Raw genomic sequence first — 26,139 nt, 5'->3', positions numbered from 1 at the left:
GTATAACTAGATTAACGAAAATCAACCATTACGTTTATCATGTATGGAAATATTTCCGCATAAAAACATCAATACTATAACATATATCTTTGTATCTTTAGATTCATTACAAACTATGTGTTTTGATGAAAACAGATTATCCGTGTTCAATAAAAGTTTACATTCACTTGTCCAGTAAAAACACGAGCAATTATACATTCACATGAGAAGTAGTTTAATCAATTCGCATAAAACAACTGTACTTTATTTCTTATTTGTGAATGCAACAATAGCGTTATTGAAGACATTTTAAAAATAGGAATGAACAAAGATATGTACCATTTTTATCGATAAGTGCACAAATGTGTTCAATACTTTTTGATCAATATTACAAATCACAACAATGTTTCTACTCAACATGGAAAACAAGAATATTATCGATACATTTACAGCAATTACAACAATACCAGTGGACTTTCAGTAACTGTCAGTAACACATATATTCATTCAGTGCAAATGCGTTAACAATACCAACCATAAACAAATTGAACATTTAGATAAGAAGATGAGATACAAATGACACAAACACACTGTATTTCCTAACATGCTTACGCAAATAAACACAAGTCACATTTCTACATACGTTGACAAAATGAGTTACTACTATAAGCTCTAAAGGGAAATATATGCATAACTTGAAATTATACCGCTGGTTTCCAAGCGCGATACGTACATATTTTGTTAAGATATATACAATATAGCAAAATTACTTTACATAACGTTATTTTGCAAACTAATGTTATCTATGCGAAGCCGATTGACATTTTTTAATAAAATGTATCGAAATTTATTGTTTCGGTAAAGTTTACAGCCTACTGTAAACAAATCTTTTGTAAAATTGTGCACATTTTTAAAAAGTGAAACAAACGTCTGCAAGTCAAACATCAATTACTGAACAAACAAATCACTAATCACGATAAGTTGTATAATTTTCACGTTCCCGGCAACAATGATCGGTGATTCGTTTAAGATAATATGTACTCAAAAGTTATAAATAAGTGTTGTCCGCGCCTCGTTACTGATCTATTGATCATCGTTAACGTTTTACATCAGAATTCTATGAAAAATAGCCTGTGCGTTGATAACTCGACTCCCTTCCATTATCATCCTCACGCAAACATCCGTTATAACCTCGTTTATTCGTCTCTTTAATGCCTGCAAAATCGCATCGGTAAAGTCAATCTTCCTGTTCTCATCCCTGCAGATTACCCTTCTGTTCATGCGCATGAGCAACAGCAACTCCAGCTCTATTCTCCTCCCGCTGTACCATCGTAATGGTTCAGGATGAGCAATGAGAGCTTTTCGTATCTTTGGAAGTCTAAGTATCATCTTCGGACCTTCATTGAGCATATCTGTAATCGTTGATATCCATGTGCGTTGCTGTTCCTCATCCAGTCCAGAGGTTGCTATCAAATTCCTTTCTGGAATCATATAGTATGGTAGCTCTAAGGTGATCAATGCACCTCTAAGCACATCCAATGCTTCATGCAACCACTGCAAAATACTTTTTGTATGAAACGAGGCTTGAGGATTATTTTCCGCCATCCATAAAACGATGTTTTTCAATGTGTACGATGAAACTTCTTTCTTACGTGGATGTAATACATCGTTCTTTATCATTTTCAATAAAACATACAATTTAGTTTGAGTGGCATTAAGATTGCTAATTAGTTCCATCTCACCGGCGTTAAAGCACACTCGCCATTCAACATGCTGATGTTCACTTCCTTTAAATCCAACAGGCGTAAGAACCGCCCCAAGTGATACGACCCTCTGAACGGCTTCCGGTGGCGGCCAGTGGCGAGGTCTTGAAGCCCATTTTGACAGGATGCTGGGACAGTAGTAAGGTAATGCGTGGACTTCGTCGCTGTGCAAGTATCCATCCATTGTATTAGGAATTGACGGTCCCGCTCGCTCATGCCGCACCTCGCCCTCAACCAAGTCTTCGTTCGACCAGTTATTAACAAACAAGTCACTGCTCAAACGTTCGCGACCATATCCGTCATCACAAAACGCATCATTTACTTGATTGAGAATTGTTGTACCGCGTCTCTCCAGTAGCAGTCCACAGTGACCATGGTAACTCATGCGGCTGAGTGATCTCAACACGGTTATCTCCCCAGGAAAGGCACTTGAATTTACATCATCTTCTAAACAGATCACTCTATTATGAATTATCAGTACATCCAAATCACTTTCGTAGCGGTTGCTCAGCCCCTCACCTTTGCTACCCGTAATAATAACCGTTGACCTTCCACGTATCTTTGCAGTCAACAGCTTGCCAGACTCCCGATATGCGTCTCTCCGAGCCTGTATGATCTCCTGTCCGTAACCGAGCCAGCTCAGTATAGTGCATGTCTCAACGGAGGCATTTTCCCACTGAATCTAAAAAAGTTTCAATTAGAAACACGCTACATGTCATAAATGACATTATATCGTTAGTCGTCAAATAAATCAGCAATACTAAAATTATTCCAATTGAAATAATTCTTTTACGGCCATACCATTCGATGTATTATCAATTTAAAAGTATTATCTTGTGACAATATATTACAATTTTGTGTGTATGTTCTCAGTGAATAATCCAATAGTCGGTACAAGTATTGCCAACCATGAATTAATTAATACATTGAATTAATGGGATTGAAATAAAGACACTGAAAATATAAACGGTAATCAACGGCTAGTTGATATATATTTATGACATCCATTCATAAACATATAAAACATATAATGTTTAAATATCTATTATCTGAAATTGAAAATGCGGAACGAATAATGTTATAACTATTGATAATAAACTAAATTGCTATGGTTTAAGCTGCATAATTTAACGAAATTATATAAACTTTAATTGTTATGTTTGTAAATACAATATCTTGATGTTAAAATAGTTATTTTATAATTTGAAAGAAAACTGTGAAAAACGTTTGCCAAAAATTAGGGTCGTACTTTGGCACGTGCACGTGCAGACACTGATAAGTGGATTTAAGAAGATTCATGAGAACGGATTGATTCATTTTTAATGTTTCACATTTTTTACAGAAGTTAAGTATTTAATTTGGGACCAATTATTGATATACAGTAAACATTTACCGTTGTTCTTTTTTCTAAAGATGTTAACGTACATCTGCCTTTAGTTATGCAAACATTAACCATCTAGATTGAAATGTCATTAAGAAATATAATAGGGGCAGGGGAAACGCAGACATCTAAACGGGAAAACAATGCGTTAATTGTCATTGTGTAGTGGACAAAACTGCACTCGACTATCATCTTACCAGGTCTTGTTTGCTGGACACAATGCCCTGTCTTCGGAATCTTTCCGGTTCATCAGGTCTTCTGCCACATTTAGCCATCCAGACAGTGCTGAAGTGAGATATTCGATAAATATAGGATCTTGCATGAGTGGTCGTTTCGTATTCAATATATTAAACTCGTCATCTAAATAAAGATAAAAACGAGGTTGCCGAAATTTTATCTTTATTTAGATGACGAGTTTAATACATTCAATACAAAGTGAACACGATTCTAAGATTCTATTTATAACATGACCAACAAATATCTCTTTATTCATGCTCTTTTCACCGTTTATTCACATTGTTCAAGAGTTATACTGAAGATATTCGCTGAAATAATATGTCATTTCGTCACAAAAATGACGTCATTCCACAGTTAATATAACTAGTGTAATAACACCCGTGTAATAAACAAAATTGAGCATTACGTTATTTCACTCCTGCAGCGTAGGCAATGTTATAAGCCTATATGGACACTAATATGTGTACTAGTTCGGGTAATTGTCATGAAAAAAAAATATTAACAAGATCAAGAATACGCGTGCATGTACTTAATACATATAAACTGATCATAGCTGACACGTTGCAGTACATAAATAAATTTAAGTTATGTTATATAACATTAACAATACTGCTTTTCAATAAAATGCAAATAAGATGGCTTCTGCCCGTGTAAAAGACACGTCTTATATGAAACCTGCCTTACCTTATACACCACAATTGATTTATTAGCCTAGTCAGGTAATTTGACGGTTAAATGACTCAAGTTAAATAAATAACATTACGTCTCCAATATACCTGGGCGAGGAAAATGAATAGTTTTCCAAAAGAAAAATTCGTTCAACGGCCTCTTATTTATCCCAATCTTTCAAATAAAAGGAAGTAAAATGGAAGTTAATATAGAATTTTAATTTACTGATATTGTAACATACACTGCATGGTGTGTTCGATGTCACGAACTAAACTAGTAGTAAAATAATACACTTGATGAAGTGGGAACATTTATTGCTACTTTTATGCCCTTACCTCATGCAATGAACCAACATATTACAGTAGTTAATAGAGTTGTCGTTAATGTATTTTCCTTTTACTCATCTGCGTTAATGTACAACATTAAGTTTAAGTCATTATATATTGAACAAAAGTATCATTATGATTACTCAATACAATGGCAGATAATATAATACCGTGCCCTTGACCGATCAGTAAGGTTGTTCTTCGGTGCGGAATGTTTGAAAACTGCAGTAACGCACGCGACTTGTGTTGATATGGCATGTGGACCGCCACGTAGCTAGTTTAATCAAGAGTTTTCAGATGTCGTCCTGCAAAATAATAAGAATATTTGTTACGCAATAGAAAAAAGAACATTTCGAATGAGCATCTGTAACACTGTATATGTTATACATTAAAGTATAAATGTGCATGCTTCAATTTATAAAATTAGTTCAATACTTCATTTTGAAACAAAATGAGAAACTATATAACACTCTTCAATATTTGAGTTTGCTGAACGAAAAGGACGTTATCTGAGCAATGACATGCGTGAATAAATATTATCAGTTTGCTATTGGTTACATGCCGCATGAATTTAAGTAAACTTTTAACATGTACTGAGAACATAAAATCAAAACTGTTATATAGTTTTGCTGCTTTTGAATTTATTTAAGAAGTTGTTTAATGATCTCATTATTTTCACCGGTGCCATTTTATTTTACGTTGAACATTTACCGTCGACATTTATATGTTTATGTCGCAATTACCGTAACAGAAATACACCTTTTTAAGGCTCAGTGTGGTTGAGCCTCAAGTGAAAGTTAAAACACGACACATGCCGACGCCTCACGAAACTTGGATTCAAACATGTAAATGGTTAACTTGAATACTTGGAAGCTAGTCCAGTAGTTAATCCAACGATATTTTGCAATGAAAACTGAATCAATGCGTATGGTAGCCGCGCATGAACCCCTGTTGACCAACAGTATTCACGAACGGATCGCGATGCATTGACTTTTTATATTAACACTTTCATCTGCACCTGTTCGGGTTGAAATTTATATAATCACAATTCATATGCCTATAATCAATGTTCAACCGCATTTAAGAAATAAAAAAATGCCAACTTAATATTAGGCGATTAAAATTGAAAGCATACATCTCCACAGTAAAAATAACGCCCGGAGATTTTCGATACTCACGACACCTAATGAAAGCAAACAACACAAGTAGTTTTACTAATGATAACTTTAATTTCCAGGCAATATCGGCAGATTAAATGACACTAGCATAAATAACCGCGACCGCGAGCAGAGTTGAGATAAAACGGTTGGTCACTTATTCCATATAAAAAATACGTGGCATACACACTCAATGAAAACTTAACATATTTATCAACGTTACCAGTCTTTGGCCGATAAACTAACCACAGTGATCATAGATGGCCAATGTGTGATACACCTTTTTCAATACTGTGTGTACCAGAAGTCATATAACGGTGATTACACGTTAGGTATATGTTACTACATTCGATTCAAACTTATCATCATTAACGGATTAGCCTGTCATGTGGTTCATAAGATAATTTTAAAAGACCCACATACATTATTAGTCTATCTGGACAATGCCGCTTCACAAAGATATTGATTAGATTGTCATAACCACAAATTAGGTTTATTACTTGTTCAAGTTTATGTTCAAGTACCTATATGTACGACAATAATCCATATAAGCAGTTAATATATATATATATATATGTAAGTATCCATTAAATACCTTTAGCTCGCATGAAGTCACACATAAACTTGACAAGCGAGACATGCGGTTTTTTTCAGATTTATAATTGTTTGATTATATGTATTCCAAATTAATCGTGTACATGAACCAGTATGTCTGGAGGCACTTAACTTCTAATAGCGGTAGAGTTCGGCGTTGTTTTCGTACAGACACGGGACCTTCCATACGGGACCCGTGTTTATCATTGTTTGGTTAAAATACCCTGTGGACTTGATAGTGTAGAGTAAATTAACACTTTTAACTCGACCAAACTACGTAGAAAGACCATACAAGGACATTTCTACTTGAGGCAATATTATAAATTAATTATATGATTGGAATTCAAAGCATAATAAAATCGGACATCGGAAATAAAGATTACTTAATTAATGCATTGTTTATAATACATTTAATTAATCAAAATACCTAAAAATATGACCGACTTGTTCCATATTAATATATTAGTTAAGCAGTGTCATTTATCTGAAAGTAATGAATTGTTTTATCTGGAATTTTTATTTTTAGTCCGTGAATTTCGCTACCAGGAATTTTCATTCCGCAACCCGTAATCTTACCGATTTAATATGATACGTTATGTAATATATATTTAACTTGTTATTATACATTCGCCAACTGTTTTGCCGGAATTCATACCGAATTTGACAATTGCCATGGCTATTGATAAGTAAAATATGTAACTTCCATTGCAGGGCAAAACATTTAACATGGAACAGCGATTTTTTTCCAATTTGCGAAGCTCTCACTTTTGAGTATAACTAATACTTTTAAGTATGTTAATATTAATTTAAACTTGCGCTTTTGTAAACAAGAAAACTAAACTGTAGAGAGTATAACGTAATTATAAATAGCTGACGTTCCTTTAGCCCTTCGATATCAGGTCATTTTGTTTATTTTGAACATAATACTTAATATAATCTGGATAAGCCTTACCGATTCTGGTTAATTACAGCACAATATATTCAGTCGAATCTTTGCATTCGTCAATTTTGCATTTAGAAAGAAGATGAAGTGTTAACGTTATCATAAACATACTGGATCAACATTTGAAATAAAGGCACGCAGACATGAACACAAACACACGCTAATAAAACAAACACATCTTCGTCACTCACACTGCAATCCGCCATGCATTGTGAACGATGACATCAGTCATTTATACTACTCAAACAAAAATGTCAACCTGTGAGGGGAATCCCCTTGAAGTGAGAGACGGTTATTTTTAGAAATGCATATTCATGTCAGAAATTAAAAAAATATGGGCTTCGTTTCATCTCACCATCGCATTAATTGTTTAACAGTTTACAAAGCTATTGCAATATTTATAAGCCGAGAACAAACACAATAAATATAGACTTTAATTACACCAAACATTTCTATTTTCCTTTAACAATTAAAGAAGTCACTTTCGATTTCAAACTATGAACAGTTAGGTTAAAAGCGAAATACTTTTACTAATACATAACCTTCGCGTTTCACGTAGAATTCGTACGCGTAATAAATTAATAATACATCCTTACCATAAAGAACATACTTGGAGAACAATAGTTAATTATAATATCATATTAAGTTCGCTTAAACTATACACTTCGTCATCAGACGAACATCTCCAAGTGGTTACTTCCCCTCGATAACAGAAAGGTTAGACACCACTAACACAGTCTTTTAACGTGTCTATCTCCGTGTAATCTAAGCCGTAATAGACACCACGTTGCGATAATTGATTCGAATATTTCGATTTTAAAACTAATGTTAATATTATGTATTTATTTAAATATAGTAACTTGTCCGTGTTTTACTGTAAACTATGTTTTCAACGTTAACGTTTGAAAAGAAAAATGCACACACATGTGCATAGTATATAAAACGGTGCATAGTATATAAAACGCTCCATACTGAAAATCATTCGAAACTTGAGGGAAATTATAACGTGTAAATGCAATGGCTACCGTTTACCTGTTTGGGGGGGTGTAACTTCGATCAAGTGTTTGATTAAATTTCACGATATCATTTCCCAAAGGTTCAATATTTCAATCGTCATATGAGTTGATAGGTTTGTGTGAATGAAGCTTGATGTCGTTCAACGAAAGGTCGTAATCATTTTAACAAACTGCATCTTGTATCGATCTAGTCACCGATATAAAAATTAGTTTTATTTGTAAGTCGGGGCTCTTTCTATAGTAATTGAGAGCAGACGATTTTTATAATATTCAAGCCCGTGGTTATTTCTATAGTATTGTGGCGTAGGGCTATTTCAATTGTATTGTATTGCTGTGGTATTTCGATAAAATCGAAGCGCGCGGTTTTTTCTGTTGTATTGTAGCCTGGGGTTCCTACTGCAGTATTGTAGCGTAGGGCTCTTTCTGTAGCATTGTAGAGTGGAACTCCTTCTATGTTATTGTAAGTAGCGGCTCGTTCTGTAATATTGTAGGGAGCGGCTCTTTCTGCGGGGTTTGTTCTATAATATTTTATTATATTGTTGTTCTATAATATTGTTACATATGACTATTTGTGAAGTATTAAGCACTGTAACCGTTCTGCAGTATGTCGCGCGGTGCTTTCTCCACAAAATTGTATCGCGGCACTCTTTCTGTAGTATTGTATCGCGGGACTCTTTCAATAGTATTGCAGCGCGGGTGTTTTTATAAATTATTGTAGCGCGGTACTATATCTTAAGTATTACACTATATCTATAGTGTTGTCGCTCGGTGCCCTTTCCATAGTATTTTACCGCGGGATTATTTCTATAATATTTTACCACGGGGTGCTTTCTATAATAGTTAAACGCGGGGTTCTTTGCATAGTATTTTACCGCGGGGTAAGTTTTTTAAATAATGTAGCGTAGGGCTCTTTCTATAGTGTCCTAGCGCGGGACTCATTCTTCAGTATTTTAACGCGAGGCTTGTTCTATAGTATTGTGGCAAGGGGGACTATTAAAGCGCGGGACTCTTTCTATAATTTGTCGCGATACTTTTTCTTTTTTATATCGCGTGACTCGTTCGATCGTATTGTAGCTCGGTGCTTTTTGAATAGCCATTAGACTTTTTCTATAAAATTGAAGCGCGTGGATCTTTCTATAATATTTAAGCGCGGGACTTTTTGTTTAGTATTGTAGCGCGGGGTATGTTCTAAAGTATTGTAGCGGATGGCTCATTCTTCAGTATGTTAGCGCAGGACTCTTATTATAGTATTTTAGCGCTAGATTCTCTCTGTAGTACTGTAGCGTTTAGGTTCTTTCTTTATAAAGTATTGCAGCTTGAAGCTTTATCTATAGTATTGTAGCCCAAAGCTTAACATTGTAGCGCGGGATGCTTTCTATAGAATTGTAGTACGGGATTGTTTATATAGCATTGAAGTATGAAACGTTTGCTACAGTATTGTCGCGCGGAATTATGTCCATAGAAGATTAGCGCGGGGCTCTTTATATAGTACTATATGGCGCGAGATAGCTTCTTTAGCATTGTGGCGGGATTCTCAATTTAGTTTTTTAGCGCGGGGGTCTTTATGAAGTTTTGTATCTTGGGGTTCTGTCTGCATTTTTATAGCGCTGTGCTATTTCTTTCGTATTGTTACATGGAGCACTGTCTTCAGTATTGTAGCGCACGGCTCTTGCTATATTATTGTAGCGTGTGGCTCTTTCTGTAGTATTGTAGCGCGGGACTATATATGTAGTATTGTATCGCGGGGCTCTTTCTACAGTATTTATCAAGGGGCTCTTTATGTAGTAATGTAGCGTGGCACCCTTTCTATAATATTGTAAAGGGGGGCTCTTTTTAATAATATTGTAGCGAGGACCTCTCTATGTAGTATTTTAGCACAGGTATCTTTCTATATTATTATATTGCAGGGCTATTTGTATAATATTGTAGCGCGGGACTCTCTATGTAGTATTTTAGCACGGGGATCTTTCTATATTATTGTATTGCGGGGCTTTGTCTATAATATTGTAGCGCGGTGCTCTTTCTGTTTTATTGTAGTGCGAGCCTCTTATATAATATTGTAAGGCCGAATTCTTTGTATAATATAGTAGTTTGTATAATATAGTAGCACGGGATTTGTTTCTTGATTGGTGTGAGGCGTAGATATTCCCACAGCATGTAGGCGCTTGTCTCTTGATATAGTAGGGTTGCGCTTGATTCTTTCTATGGTAGTGTTGCTTGGATCACCGTGTGTAAAATTGTAGCATGGTGCTCTGTATGTAGTATTGTAGCTCGGGACTATTTCTGTAGTATTTAATCGCGGGGCTCTTCTTTAGTATTGTAGATTGCAGCTCTTTCTGTAGTATTGTAGCGCGGGACTCTTTCTATAGTATTGTAGCGCGAGACTAATTATGTAATATTGAAGGGCGAGCTCTTTCAATAATATTGTAGCGCTGGTATCTTTCTATAACATTGTATGGCGGGAAGATTTCTATATTAATGTATAGCTAGCTTTGTTTCTTTAATATTGTTGCGCGATGCTCTATATGTAGTGTTGTAACACGGGACTCTGTATGTAGTATTTTAGCGAGATAGTCGTAACGTACTATTTTAGAGCTTGATTTTTCAATAGTATGGTAACACGGGACTCTATCTATAGTATTTAAGTGCGATAGTCGTTAAGTACTATTTTAGAGCTTGACTGTAGCGCGGGGCTCTGTATTGTGTATTGCAGCCATTGCAGCCTTCAACTATGAAAGTAATATTGTAGCGCGGGATTGTTTCTGTAGTATTGTTGCATGTGGAACTTTGGACCTTTGGGAATTTCAGTATTATTGTTTATCGTTGTAATGTAGCAATTGGCTTTTATGTAGGCCTTTCGCGTGGGATTATTGTTTAGCATTTTAGAACGGGGCTCTCTAAAGTGTAGTGTACAGCTGAATCTTGGTTTATAGTGTTTAAATAGCTCGTGTCTCTTTCTTAATCATCGTAAAAAATACTTTAAATTGCTATTATGTCTTTCTGAACATTTTGTGTTTGCTAGCTGGCCGATGTAACTTTTATCGCACGATTTAAATATAATTATTTTTCTTGCTGTCTTAATAATAAAATGCATTATGGCAAACACGCTCAATAATTTATAATATAATTTATTTGAGATTAAGCCTTACACAAGATTTTAATCGTTTAATTACTACAAATTTGTTGTATTAATTTTGGTAAATCATTTTAAAGCACTATTAAGTGCATTATTTCATATTGGCATTTATTGGATGAACTTAAATGTCCTCCTGAACGACATTACCTTATTACCACATGACGTTCGTGCCCTGTATATTTGTAATTCATACAATTCAAGAAAGCTTTGCCGTAACCTGACTTCTTATAAATGTATTGTATGACATAAACACAAACTGAATGGTTGGTGTGGTACTGTAATGTAATGCACACTCATAAATACAATATGCTTCTGATCCAGAGATCTCCGCATAGTTCAGTTTAATCTATATGAATATAGGCCTTACTGTGATCCAGAGATATCCGCATAGTTCAGTTAAACCTATATGTATATAGGCCTTACTTTGATCCAGATATCTCCGCATAGTTCAGTTTAATCTATATGTATATAGGTCTTACTCTGATCCAGATATCTCCGCATAATTCAGTTTAACCTATATGTATATAGGCCTTACTCTGATCCAGAGATATCCGCATAGTTCACTTTAATACATATGTATATATACGTCTTACTCTGATCCAGATATCTCGGCATAATTCAGTTTATTCTATATGTATATAGGCCTTACTCTGATCCAGAGATATCCGCATAGTTCAGTTTATTCTATATGTATATAAGCCTTACTCTAATCCAGAGATATCCGCATAGTTCAGTTTAATCTAAATGTATATAAGCCTTACTTTGGTCCAGAGATCTCCGCATAGTTCAGTTTAATCTATATGTATATAGGCCTTACTGTGATCCAGATATCTCCGCATAATTCAGTTTATTCTATATGTATATAGGCCTTACTCTGATCCAGAGATATCCGCATAGTTCAGTTTATTCTATATGTATATAAGCCTTACTCTAATCCAGAGATATCCGCATAGTTCAGTTTAATCTAAATGTATATAAGCCTTACTTTGATCCAGAGATCTCCGCATAGTTCAGTTTAATCTATAAGTATATAGGCCTTACTGTGATCCAGATATCTCCGCATAATTCAGTTTATTCTATATGTATATAGGCCTTACTCTAATCCAGAGATATCCGCATAGTTCAGTTTATTCTATATGTATATAGGCCTTACTCTAATCCAGAGATATCCGCATAGTTCAGTTTAACCTATATGTATATAAGCCTTACTCTGATCCAGAGATATCCGCATAGTTTTGTTTATTCTATATGTATATAGGCCTTACTCTAATCCAGAGATATCCGCATAGTTCAGTTTAACCTATATGTATATAAGCCTTACTCTGAAAAAACCTGGGTTTTCCCATAGCGAAGTTCATTTATCTAAGGTCAAATGCATTTAATTTCTTAATATCATTGAAACTATTTCGAGACCGTTTCCTGGGTGAAATCAGTATTTAGAGAACCGTCATATGTCGAAGATGAAAATCCCGCTGTACACAACTTGCACTACCGATTGAGCTACATGTAACGAGACCGCTTCTTGCATCACACGCAATCAAAAGTTTGGATTGCGACTGTATACCATTATGTAACAGAGCATGCGCGTTTCAATTTTGAGCTGTTGGAATTTCCAATAAAATTACCCATACGAGTTACTACGTATTCTTCAAATCTTTTGTGGTGAATTCTTAAATGAGCAAGACAATTTGATTATGTGTATACACCGTTTGAATTGATACAAATGATTCGTATTGATCTTTATAACGGATTCGTGTAAGTTAACTTTCTTTAATATGTTATTTATTAGAACTTAAGTTGTTCGAAATATATGTTAACATATAACCATTACTTAAGTTTAGGAATTCTAATTTGCACAATTTAAATAAATGGATTTTTCAGAAACTTTTGTTTCTGTCATAATATTCCATTATTTATCATACTACTACATTAATTTCTGCCTGATATAACGAAGTCTGATTTATTTATTTAATGGGTGTATACCATATTACTTGGGATCAACAATACAATTATCCTTTCTGGTACAATATAATAAGATTCTACAAAAAAAAAACAAACAGCTTGATACCAATAATTTATTTATTTTAGAAAACAAATACAACAAAAACCGCAAACAACATATTTCATTATTATTTAGCACATCATATTCATTGCGGCTAAAACTGAAACGTTGCATCATGTTTTAGTTGCGTTTCATTTTAAACAGGGACGTAGCGGTATGATACACAGAAAACAGCAATTCTCGCCGTCTTTTTATTCTAAGCCTCATCTGATATGTTACACAAAGAACAGGCAGTAACACATTAATCTCTATATATTTCAGACTAGAGCGACACTAGCAGTTGAGTAAATTTAAACAGCAATTCTCATACTCAGTTTGGGCTAACTTTGCGAATTATTAACGACTAACTGTCTTCATCTGAGCAAGCACACGCATACATACAACACAGCAGAGCAAGCACACGCATACATACAACACATCAGAGCAAGCACACGCATACATACAACACAGCAGAGCAAGCACACGCATACATACAACACAGCAGAGCAAGCACACGCATACATACAACACAGCAGAGCAAGCACACACATACATACAACACAGCAGAGCAAGCACACGCATACATACAACACAGCAGAGCAAGCAAACGCATACATACAACACAACAGAGCAAGCACAGGCATACATACAACACCATATATATGGGCCGTGCTCTGTAAGAAGTGGGTTCAATGCATGTGCGTAAAGTGTCGTCACATATTAGCCTATGCAGTTCGCACAGGCTAAGTTATGACGAAAATATCCGCTTTTATGATATTTTCTGTTTAAATAAAGCATCTTCTTATCAAAAATCCTTTTAAGGCGGAAGGACGCTTTGCGCAAATGCATTTAAGCCCCTTTTCCCAGAGCACGGTCCATATTGGTTTGAAATTCGGGTAAAAACTTGTGTATGATAATGAGTAACTTTTGTTACATATTGAAATCAATGGAATAATTGCGATATGCCTTTTTCAATTGTTAATGATTATGTATTCAATTATCAACCGTTGGCATATGAAAAATAGTTTATCTTTATAAATCAAACAGGACTATTTTAAATGTAATTTCCTAGAGTGTATATGCGTGCGATAAGATGATTCAATCAATGAAAATCTCTTTACAAAAGATGAACATAGTTCGCCTTTCAAATATACTGTTATTTTCCATATGTTACCATTAATAGTTGCATTAGAAAAAGCATTATTTATTTTATGATAATTATGATAATTAGGATTATAATTATTATTATTATGATAATAACGATGATGATAATGATAATGTTGCTTATGATGATACCACATAAGAGGAAAAGCAAGAAGAACACGAAGAAGATGGTAATGATCACGATGATGATGATGATGATGTTGTTGTTGTTGTTGTTGATGATGTTGATGATGACGTTGTTTTGTTGTTGTTGATGATGACGATGATGATGGTGATTACGACGACGGCGACGATGACAATGATGATGATGATGTAGATGATGTTGTTGTTGTTGATGTTGTTGATGATGATGATGATAATGATGATGATGATGATGATGATTTATTGAAATTAGTAGTCGTAGTAGTAGTAGAAGAAATGTAAGGCGAAGAAGAAAAACACAAAACTGCGATCATATTAGCGAGTATATTCAGTTAAATTGTGTATTGCGAAGCGCTTTAAAATTTAAATTATTTGTTCCTTTATTTAACAATTTGAAACTGTTACATGATATATATTTGAATTTTTGTATAGCAAATGTAACAGCTGTAAAGCTTACACCAACTCCTTCAATCGGTGTCTATAATGTTTCGATCCGTGGTGTGTAGCCGTATGTGTGTATTTATAGTAACTGGTTAAATAATAAAAGTAGTTTTGGTTTCGATTTCATATTTGTATCAAAGACTGATTTTAATCAAATAAAATCGAAATTTAATATATTGGTATCGTAATTTGGACTGGATATAAGGATTATTTATATTGAATTTAAATCTGGAATATTTTTCATCTGAATTGATTTCAATATATATGCTCCTGACATTTAAATCTATTTGTTAAAACATATGTGTAATTATGGCGTCCGGTGGAAATAATGCAAAGGCGATTATATTTTATGACAGTGAAGGCGCAAACGAAGCGTCTAAAACAGAGGCAGACAAATTGAGGTTCTTCATTGAAAAGAATGGTGGATACACATGTCAAACTGACCATGAAATAAGAATACCTGGAACCGAAGTTATGAATAACATTCACCATTCAATTAATCGTTATGACAGAATAATAATTCTTATAACAAATCAATCTGCTTCAAAAGGATGGTTCACATTTGCAGTTTTGTCTGCCTTAGAAAACATAATTGTGGAAAATCACATGAGACTTTTGGTCGCATACAAAGGAAATCGACGTGAAGATGTTGGGTTTCTGAAAACCGGATTGCTGTCGTTGACGCCCAAGACGTTTGTCGACCTCACTGAATGGCAGGGATATGAAAGGCTTCTCAAACAACCGAAAAGTTAGTATGACCTTATAATTCATACCTTATGTTTAAAATAATCAGCAAACGTTCCCGATGTCAAGTTGCTTAACGTAACCGTTGTAAATGTTTTTTAACATAAATACAGCCAAACGATTGATACTTCTTTTGAACATGTAATGAGCCTTTTTATGATGGAATCCTAAATATACATTATTATAAATGGACTGAACGCATTAAAATGAATCATGTAATATTGTGTAATGCTGATGATGTTATTATTTTGAAATTGGCAACACACATATCTTTTCACCAATTTTCACATGGTTTTACTCATCCTTCAAATTGTTAAAAATCGTAAACAAAACTCTTTTTTTGAATCATAAAAGTATGTGTTTTGAATATGACTTAATAATATATTTTACATTTTTATTTGGCCTGACACTTGAATACAATTTAATAACAGGTGGTAATTGTGTTTGCGGTCTAACCAAATATAATATTATTGTTTCAGCTCCAGTGTGTTTGGACGAAGAATTACCAGCAGGAAACTTGCATCTTGGCTTGGTCCATTCCCACATATCCGGTTACATGTGCTATGTTGCTGAAGGTAAAGTCGTTTTGCCGCATGCATTTTGTACCTTTTCATGTATTCCGTAGTTTATATCTTTGGGTAACATTTTCAAATAACTAGTATTACGATTTCGAATAATAAATTTGAAAAGGATAAGAGTCACAATGGCCATGTCTGTCATATGTTTACACTATCAATGTTTTCAAAAGTTTACCTGTTCAAGATTGCGGTATGGCCTAATGTTGTTAAATCTCCAAGTCTTACATATTCTTTAACATTAAAAATACTGCAAAGTCAAATAACTACATTTGCCAATAACACAATGTTTGTTGCACAAGGCTAACTAGACATTTTGAGTCAACTTATATGGTGTTTTATTGCGCATAATGCGGTATGAATGCTTATCAGTCCTTGGGCATTATAACCAATGAGACATTATGAGGCTCAATGAAATATATCCATGGTTAATATATGAGTAATGAGATTTAAAAGGTATGGCAAACTAAGAGTAATCTGAGAGTTTAAGACAAGATATACTATGATTAATGTGACATTATACGGTATGATAAACTATCAATCATGTGAGAGTATAAGGCTTTATTAACCTCAGCCATGCGACGGTATATGTCATGATAAACTATGAGACATGTGACATTATAAAGCGTGATAAACTATGAGTCATGTGGCATTATAGGGCGTGATAAACTATGAGTCATGTGACATTATAATGCATGACAAACTATGAGAATTGTGACATTATAAGGCATGATAAACTATGAGTAATTTGACATTATAAGGCATGATAAAGTATCATTCATTTGACATTATAAGGCAAGATATACTATGATTCATGTGACATTTCAAGGTATGAAAAACTATGAGTAATGTGGCATTATAAGGCATGAAAAACTATGAGTCATGTGACATTATAAGTCATTATCAAATATTAGTCATGTGGCACTATACGTCGTGATAAACTATGAGTCATTTTACCTCCAAAGACATTTTGTGCATATGCGACATAATGAGGCATGATGAATAATTCGTCATGGGACAATACGATTAATCGGTCATTATAATTAATTTGACACTATGAGCCATGAGACATAACGATTCATGGGACATTATAAGAGGAGATGAAACATATTGACCGTTGAACATACTATCGATCTTTGACAGGTTAACCTGAAAATTGTTTTAGTAAATTAAATGCATTTGTTGTGAAAGAAATTACATTAACTTCATGTCTAGTGCAATACATGCTGCCAAATAACGCTTTTGCCTACTTGTCTTCAATCAATATTCCATTCCGAAAACGGGTATCAATAATATGTCATTAAGCAAAGTTGAACTTCCATAAACCAGTACCTAGGTTGTCTTTTCTTAACGGTCAGTACTCGCTATGTCTTTGTGGAGGGACAAATTTATCCGGTGATGTGTGTGGAGTGGGGCTATACGCTATAATTGAGACGTACAATTAACTTCTGATAACAATCAGAACAGAACAAAACAATACTGTATTACACCTAGATCTGATTGACCCAAAAAATCTATAGAGACTTTGGTCTGATTACTTGATGTTGGTCTGGGTATTTGATGTTTTGTTAACGAATCTTCGATATATATTGCTCGTCAAAGTGTTTCGAAATATCAATTGTATCAATAATTATGATCTTAATTAGCTTCAATATTAACAAGTTCAAGTAATTTTTACTTATCGCAATTTTATATTTGCATTCGTAAAGTAGGTCGTTAAAGATGACACCACTACCGTATGAAACAATTTTTAATCAATTTAGAAATCCATTACTAAACGTAAATCAATTTTAAAACAGCACTTCACGTTGGTCTGTATTGGAAGGAAACACAAAGATTATTTCAGCAATTGCATTCAAAACGTAAACAAATACACGAACAAAACACGAAAAACATTCAAACTATGCTGGCAGGTATAGGATGCAAACGTACGTGCCCTGCCCACAAAAAATAAAAAGATTGTATTGTACACTGTTTTCCGGTAATTTGTATCTATTTGCTTTTACACAGGAAAATTGCATGCGAAACTTATCAAACATTCAAAAGCCTATCACATGAAGTTACTTTATTAATAAAACATTAATATCACAAACATGATATGGTCGCTTATGTACCAACGTTATCAATCACACATGGCATAAGTTGTTAAAGGCAGTTCATGTTCACGCTGTATGACTTGCTATGAATATTTCGAACATTTAAACATTTTGCAGATGTTCAGAACATCGGTTAATACATTAATTATAGTGATATGTTAGTCGGTTTATGCATGAGTAACCTGTTGCATCCTCGATTAAAAGGAGTTTTTCAAATAAGTAATTCGACGTTATGAGTAATGGGAAATTATAATTTATGTTTAATTATGAGATATTATACATTAGTATTGATTCGAAATCATAGGTCATGGGGAATTATGACGGATGTGACATAACGACTAATCGGATATTATAAGGAAAGTGTACAAACATTCTAGAATAAATATGTTTAAACCAAGTGGCGCATATTCGTGAGGCGTGCTGATTCTTTAGATATAAGAAGGCACGTGTCAGTATGAGTCGTGCTACAGTTTGAAAAATGGAACACGATGAGGTATGCGTCAAAATGAGGCATTGGGCATTATGAATGATTTAAAATAATTACTCATGGTACATTTTGATTCATGCGCCATAAATTGCCTCTGGTATGTTGTGTTGCAGCTGGTCGTTTTTTATGAACTAACACATACATGATTGTCCAGCTAATAAACTCTGATGGTAATCCCTTTTTCTATCAAAACGATATATATTTGATCCGTCGTAAGTTTTTATTATCATTCATCAGAAAGAAAACTTTATTTTGCTACGAATTGCATCTAAACGTTGTTTATGTCAATAGTAATTAAAATGAGTTGAACTACAATTAATTACGATTAAAATTAGTTGTGTTTGTGCTATGAGGTTATCTCGCGTTTACATTTAAATATTTCGTAAATAACTCAGGTCCAAGTTCCAGAATCAGCATTTCTATGTGTAACTGTTTACAACTGTCTTGCAGCTACCGGTATAATTTGATTTGCTTTGAAAATTATACCAGGTGGGCGATTGAAATAAGGCCACCATTAAAGAAATGAAATTCAATGATTGGCAATTAATAAGCATTGTTCTTTTCCGACCGCCCGTGCGTCAGTTGTTCCGAAATATTGGTTGACTCTTGCTCAAATTATCACAATAAAATGACTATCGTTTTGATGATCGTAAAGAAAGGCATTTGACTGCAAACCAATTTTTTTTCTAAATTGTGGCGCTTTTTCTTGTTTCCACTTTATAATATATAGTCCCCATTAGCTTGAGATTAGGCCTCCTGTCTATTATTCGATTATTTTCCCTCAAAACTTTACAGTTAAATGACCTCAATGTGGAGATGTTTGTAAAGGAATACATTTATCTGCGAGAAGGTTTGGAAGGATAAGGTCTTTTTTGCATTACTATTCAATCCCTTTTATTGCTTGGTGGGTCTTGCAAAAAGTGTCCATCTTGTATGACCTTTATATTTTGATGATCGTTCAAATCGGAATTTTTGCAGCAGCACTATTTTTCATAAGTAAAGCCTATTTAACAATTATAGAATATTATGGTCATTGGACGCATGTGTTTGTAACTCCTCTTTCACTAGGTGGATCTCAAACTTTACATAATGAATGACCTTTGTGTGAAGATGATCTTGAAGAAAGTAATTATAGCTTAAATTAGTTTTTTGGCAGAATTATAGATCTTTGTATGATGTTCTTGTTTAGCCAATATAAGTCCAGCATTGTATGTTATCAACTTCTCTTTAGCTCTATTTAAATGTTAACAAAATAGTATAGTTGAATAACTTCAATGTGTATATGATCGTGCATAAAGGGAAAAGGACAACAGTAACGAGCGAGGCATGGTATTGTTAATGTTCTGTAAAAATAGCGTTCGTTCAAAATTTGGAATACTTGTGCCGATTGGTAATATAATGACACTATTAATTGAACTTTATCGTTATATGTGTATTTATTTTATTTTGCAAAGAACAAGAATTGGTTGGAGAAATGCGATGGGTACAGAAAAGAACAAAAAACTACTGATTGGAAATTTTCTGTTGGCTGTACCAAAAACCTGCGCTGTCCCACAGCAGCTTCCGTCAAATTCGGCATCAGGCATTGTTATTTCGAATGTGGATACATTTGAGTTTAAGAGAATACATGCGGGTAAAAACACAGAGATTATGTTGTTACCATCAACCAGATAAAGCACGCGAACGTAAGTATATACTTTCATAAATAGGGTGTACGGATTAAAACAATTAAATCCGATCACAAATAGAAAACTCAATTTTCATAAAATTTAGTTAAACAGTTTTTCCATTTTTTGAATTGTGAACATGTTTGTGCTTACTGGTATAATGTATAATATATAAACACGTAGAGCATGCACACAACTATTACGAAGATTTTAGAATGCTGGCAAATTCATTATATTTTGTATTTTAAATATGGTTTTCACAACCCAGTGCGATGTATGCTTAAATAGTTCATTTTGTGTATTTTAAAGCGTCTGACCTTGAAATGAAATACATGTTAATCAATACACATAGATGCAATTTGATATTGTACAAAATTGTCGTTAAATCTATAGCTTAGTAAGCAAGTAATTTATTATTTTTCAAACGGTACCACTTTTAAAACCGAAATAAGGATTTCTATACGTATATGTCCATTTCTACAAACGCGATTATTTTTAAGTTTTAAAGCGCAAAAGACGGATTTCTACCTTGTAACTACCAAATATATTTTTAATTGGCATATATAAAATATGTTTCTTATCTATACTTAAATTTACTATGCCAAATAAGATGTGTGGCTTTAATTATCAGCGACTTCGATGAAATTTTGGTACAGTTTATTGTAACAATTACACGTATTATGTTGTAATAATCCGTAAACATTCCTGACAAGTGCGTACAATTTTTCCGGTGTTCGATTGACCACTCGAATTCTTGATTTAATCGTCTGCCATTTTTTCAGAACGAGTTGTACGTTTGTGCCCAGGTACCAACTACGATAACTGCAATATCAAATCTTGCAAAGCAGCACCTTGGGAAAATAAATGTCGCTCTCGAGCACCAGCATTTCTGTCAATCATACCAGCAGATAATCGATGCGAAAGGATGGGGTGACTTCTTGGAAATCGTTCCATGTGAAGGTATCTAACGTTTCTTTATTATGTCAGAACATGCACATCGGCATGCAAATATAAACAATATAGGGCTAGATATTTATACTCCATGTCGCATTTGCCCGCATTACGGGGAGATGTTGCAGAGACATCGATTGGATAATTGGCTCGGTATAAGCTTAATAAGACAATACCTGTTACATGTATAATCAAATATTTATAGACGTTTTCAAGAACAATTACTTGATACTTATTAAGCTGATAAAATGCAATTCATGTTTTAGATAAAAACGATATTCCTGTCGCGTTGTTTAAGGCAGGTACGGCAAACAATACCAAGAAGACTGGGGCAGAAACTTCTCTAATAAGCTGGAGTTTTGTACGATGTTAAAAGGGTAAGTGCACAACAAGAATAAGTTTACTAGCATCTGCATACTAATCGATACTTTATAATGTATGCACATATAGTACTGGAGCATTTGAATGCCTGGCCCGATACATTCAAAGAACGGACATTAGTCTGGCAATGTACCTTCAAAGTACCTTCAAATATAGTAAATGGAGAGGATTAGAACGCATTCTCGTTAACATACTAATAAGAAATATGTAATGAGTTATTGTCCCTTAAAACAAATACCTGCTTTTCATTTTTAGTATTCATCAAATATTTAAATTTAGATTAAATTAAATTACGTATCCATACGTGAACGATATTTGTAAACACTAGTCAGTGTTTGATGACAGCATAAGGTTAGTCATTATAGCAACATGTACATGTGTTCAATCTAATCTATTTACTTCTCAAATTTTCCAGATGAGTGTTTACATATCATGTTTTGATATTGATGGAGATTCTTGTGAAGAGATCGAAAAAGAGCTACAAAAACCTCATATGAACATCATACGACATGAAAACACACCAGGAAGATTCCTGCTCTCAGATGGTGACAATCGAGAAGGATGGATAATAGTTATTGTATCGAAAGAATCGCTGAAAAGCGAACTGCTTTCTTTCAATCTCATAAAATGCCTGACTGCCGATGTTGATGACGGCAGATTGAGGATCCTGCTTGTATTGCGCAGCGGTGTGAATATCTCAGAAGTACCAAGATGTATTCGTTGGGTTACAGTATTCAGCGAAGATGAGAAATCCTACAAAAACTGGATTGTAAGAACAGTTTCAGGTAATTTGCATCAGTGTATGAGCCATCATAATTAAAGCATCAAACAGCCTTTCAACTATACTTGACTTTTGATTGAATGTAAAATCATGCTTTTTTAAATTTCGTGCCGATATTATAAAGCGCATATATCGTTTCTGCAAATCTTGGATCCGACAAAACATGTATTGTATATATGTATTGTATACAGTGAATATCATATATAGATACAGTTTCTGTATACATACAGGCGACAGTAAATGGGTATGTCACGTACATTTGATACGATAAACATTTCGAAATAAAAAAAATTATACACAATTATTCACGCAGTCCAACTACTTTATAATAAATACCAGTGCATACTTTGAGACTTGCTCTGTGAAAAGCGAGTTTAATGCATGTTCTTACAGTGTCGTCAAATATAAGCCAGTGCAGTACGCACATGCTTATCAGGGACGACACACTCCGCCTTAACTCGAGCTTTGTTCAGAAGAGATTTTATCTAAACGAGCGATTTAATAACAGTAGAAACTGTCGACACTCTACGCACATGCATTTAACCCCGTTTTCTCAGAGTGCGACTCATGTATATGTGGCTTTTTACAAGAGAACCAGTAGATATTGGCAGGGCACTTCCAGAAGGGGATGTTATGTTGGGCCTATGTCTTGAACTACCTGAAGCAAAAATGTTTGTTGTAAGATATAATAATAAATAAAAGTTTAACAAATAGCTTCTCTTTTCTTTGTTTTATTAACTAGCCATAGGTGGACGAATATAGTTTTAGCATTGTCTGTCCGGAACACTTTTGTGTCAAGAGCATTGAACCGATTTCGTGGAAACTTGATATAAGTGTATTATATCATTATGGAATGATATGAGTAAAATGCTGTTGCAATCCATTTGCAAATAACAGAGTAATTGCCCTTTTTACTTGAAAATAATCACACTATTGTGTCTGGAGCAAAATCTTGGAACTGCTTGTGCAGATTTCATTCAAACTTGGAATGAGTGTACATATTGGTAAGAGCATGGTAAAGGTCAAATTGTCACTCAAACAATTGGTCAATAATGGAGTTATGGCCACTTTTTACATAAAAATACATGTGTATATTGGTATTTTAACTGCTTTTTGGATTTCATTAAACCTTTATTCAAGTGTATCAATGTATGAATCTAAAGCAGTAGTTGTTTACAGAATTTAGCGTTGCAAGCATTTGGCGCGTGATATCAAAAATATGATTGATTCAAGGAATCAAAGTTGACTTTATTCAACTATTTGCCACATCAAAATTCAATTATTTTCTTATTCAATCTATTACATGTATTTATCTATGAATAAGCAACATTTTATCATCAGTATTCAAGACTATTAATCACTAAAACTAAAATCCTCACTTTTAAATCATATGATGTGTGCCTTTAATAATATGCTGTGTGCTTGCAATAGTATGCTGTTTGTTTGTTTTGGTATGCTGTGTGTTTGTGACGGTATGCAGTGTGTTTGTTTTGGTATGCTGTGTGTTTGTGATGATATGCTGTGTGTTTGTTTTGGTTATAATGCTGTGAGTGTGTGATGGTATGCTGTGTGTTTGTGATGGCATGCTGTGTGTTTTTGATGGTATGCTGTGTGTTTGTGATGGTATGCTGTGTCTGTGATGGTAATGCTGTGTGTTTGTGATGGTATGCTGTGTGTTTATGATGGTATGCTATGTGTTTGAGATTTTCATCTTGAAACAAGCGAAAAAACAGTCCTTGCTAAAAGAAATGTAAACAATATTGGTCCTTACTAAAAGAAATGTAAACAATATTGGTTCTGACTAAAAGAAATGCAAACTAGAAATGGCGCAGCAGAGGCCGACGCCTATCCCAAAGCCGCATGTTTGACCCAGGGGCGCCCCAGGGATGGTAATGGGGGCCATGCATAGTTGAGATTGACTGTATTGTCATAAGAGATGTTCAGTATCAATTTGAAGTAAATTTGTGTAGAAAAGTAAAAGTAAATGTAAAATAACCTAAAACAATAGATGAGTTTGTCAGAAACACAATGCCCCCTAATACGCCGCTTTTAATTGTTCTATTTTAATTATTTTTTTGACATTTGACCTTGAAGGATGACCTTGACCTATCACCACTCAAAATGTAAAGCTCCATGAGATACACATGCATGCCAAATATCAAGGTGCTATCATCAATATTGCAAAAGTTATGACCAAGGTTAAAGACAGACAGACAGACAGACAGGCGGGCGGAAGGGGAAGGCGGGCTGGCTGGCGGGTGGGCGTTCAGGCGGGCAGGCAGACAGACCAAAAACAATCCCATGATCATTGGATATGGGGGCATAAAAATGAGTGAAAATCTCTGACCCAGCCCCACCCCAACCCCCATAACTTTTTACCCAGGGGTCAGATCAAAATTCAAAATAGTGCACTGTGGCACATATGCTCATAGCTACCATGTGTGTAAGTTTCAAGGTTCTAGGGTTCATAATGTAGGAGGAGAATCTGATAGTGGCCAGGGCGGACGGATGGAAGGACGGACAGACGGCAGAGATAACCACATAATAGATTTCAAAATCTAGGTTCAAGGTCGAGGTCAAAGGGGTCAAACATTTTATGTGCATGCAGGGCCCTCAATCTATCAAGACTGCCGCCGAATTTTGGCTGCAGTCCACTACCTGAAAAGTATCTTTTTTTTCCCCTAAACTGATTTTTTTCCCCCTCAGAAAATGTAAAAAAAAAATCGTTGATTTACAGTTGAAAATTGACTCCAATGTATCACGGTCCGTTATATTGCTTTGTCCAATATAGTCCTAACGAAAAAGAAGTCTTGTTTCCGGTTACCCGACGACCCTGTTTTTTAATCGACGAACCAAAAGTGTTTCTGTTATAAAATCCGCATCCGAATTTAATGTCCGAAATTTACGCAACTGGGGAAAGCGTCTGGATCGTTCAGAACTGTTATTTTTGTTAATGTTTTGTTTCATTGACATTTATTCTAATCAATAAATGCTTTGTTCAAAATGCAGTCTTCAGTTTTCAAAGAATATTTATTTGTATAGTAATTTAAAGATAAAGACAAAAGCTTTTTCAGTTACAAATTCCGCGTCCGAATTTTATGTCTGAAATTTATGCAACAGCGGAAAGTGTCTGAATATTTAAATACTGCTATTTTTGTTAATGTTTTGTTTCATTTACATTTATTCACAATCTTGGTAGAGGACTATAAGATATCACTACATAGCAAATTTGGTAGCCCTAGGCCCAATGGTTATGGACAAGAAGATTTTAAAGTTTGCACAAAATAGGCCTTATATAAGCAAATTTTCAATTTTTTAACCCCCCGGGGCAGAGTCAAATTTGACCCCAGGGGCATAATTTGCACAAACTTGGTAGAGGACTATAAGATGTCACTACATACTAAATTTGGTAGCCCTAGGCCCAATGGTTATGGACAAGAAGATTTTTAAAGTTTGCACAAAATATGCC

At 34.5% G+C, this 26,139-nt stretch overlaps 2 protein-coding genes across 3 annotated transcripts; one reads left to right on the top strand and one right to left on the bottom strand.

Moving 5' to 3' along the window:
- Positions 1–77: 77 nt before the first annotated feature.
- LOC127867144 (uncharacterized) lies at positions 78–3,403 on the bottom strand. The gene is made up of 2 exons (XM_052408187.1): positions 3,321–3,403; positions 78–2,424 (listed from the first exon to the last, which is right to left on the bottom strand). The coding sequence occupies exons 1-2, from the start codon at positions 3,396–3,398 to the stop codon at positions 1,084–1,086; spliced, it is 1,419 nt and encodes a 472-aa protein (XP_052264147.1). The 5' UTR covers positions 3,399–3,403; the 3' UTR covers positions 78–1,083.
- An 11,695-nt stretch (positions 3,404–15,098) lies between these two features.
- Positions 15,099–22,694, top strand: LOC127867152 (uncharacterized). 2 transcript variants are annotated; one of them, XR_008043331.1, is made up of 5 exons: positions 15,099–15,736; positions 16,212–16,307; positions 20,345–20,575; positions 21,340–21,517; positions 22,305–22,694. XR_008043331.1 is itself a non-coding variant. In XM_052408200.1 (4 exons), exons 1-4 carry the CDS (start codon positions 15,710–15,712, stop codon positions 22,328–22,330), a joined length of 303 nt encoding a protein of 100 aa, XP_052264160.1. In that variant the 5' UTR covers positions 15,099–15,709; the 3' UTR covers positions 22,331–22,694. The 2 variants fall into 2 exon arrangements, 1 of the variants encoding a protein (XP_052264160.1); XM_052408200.1 differs by lacking the exon at positions 20,345–20,575 and having other exon boundaries at positions 21,364–21,517.
- The last annotated feature ends 3,445 nt before the right edge of the window (positions 22,695–26,139 follow it).

This window comes from Dreissena polymorpha, chromosome 2, assembly GCF_020536995.1.
Source record: "Dreissena polymorpha isolate Duluth1 chromosome 2, UMN_Dpol_1.0, whole genome shotgun sequence".
Classification (NCBI taxonomy): Eukaryota; Metazoa; Mollusca; class Bivalvia; order Myida; family Dreissenidae; genus Dreissena; species Dreissena polymorpha.
The sequence above is the reverse complement of the archived record's forward strand: the minus strand, read 5'-3'. Positions and strand labels throughout refer to the sequence as shown.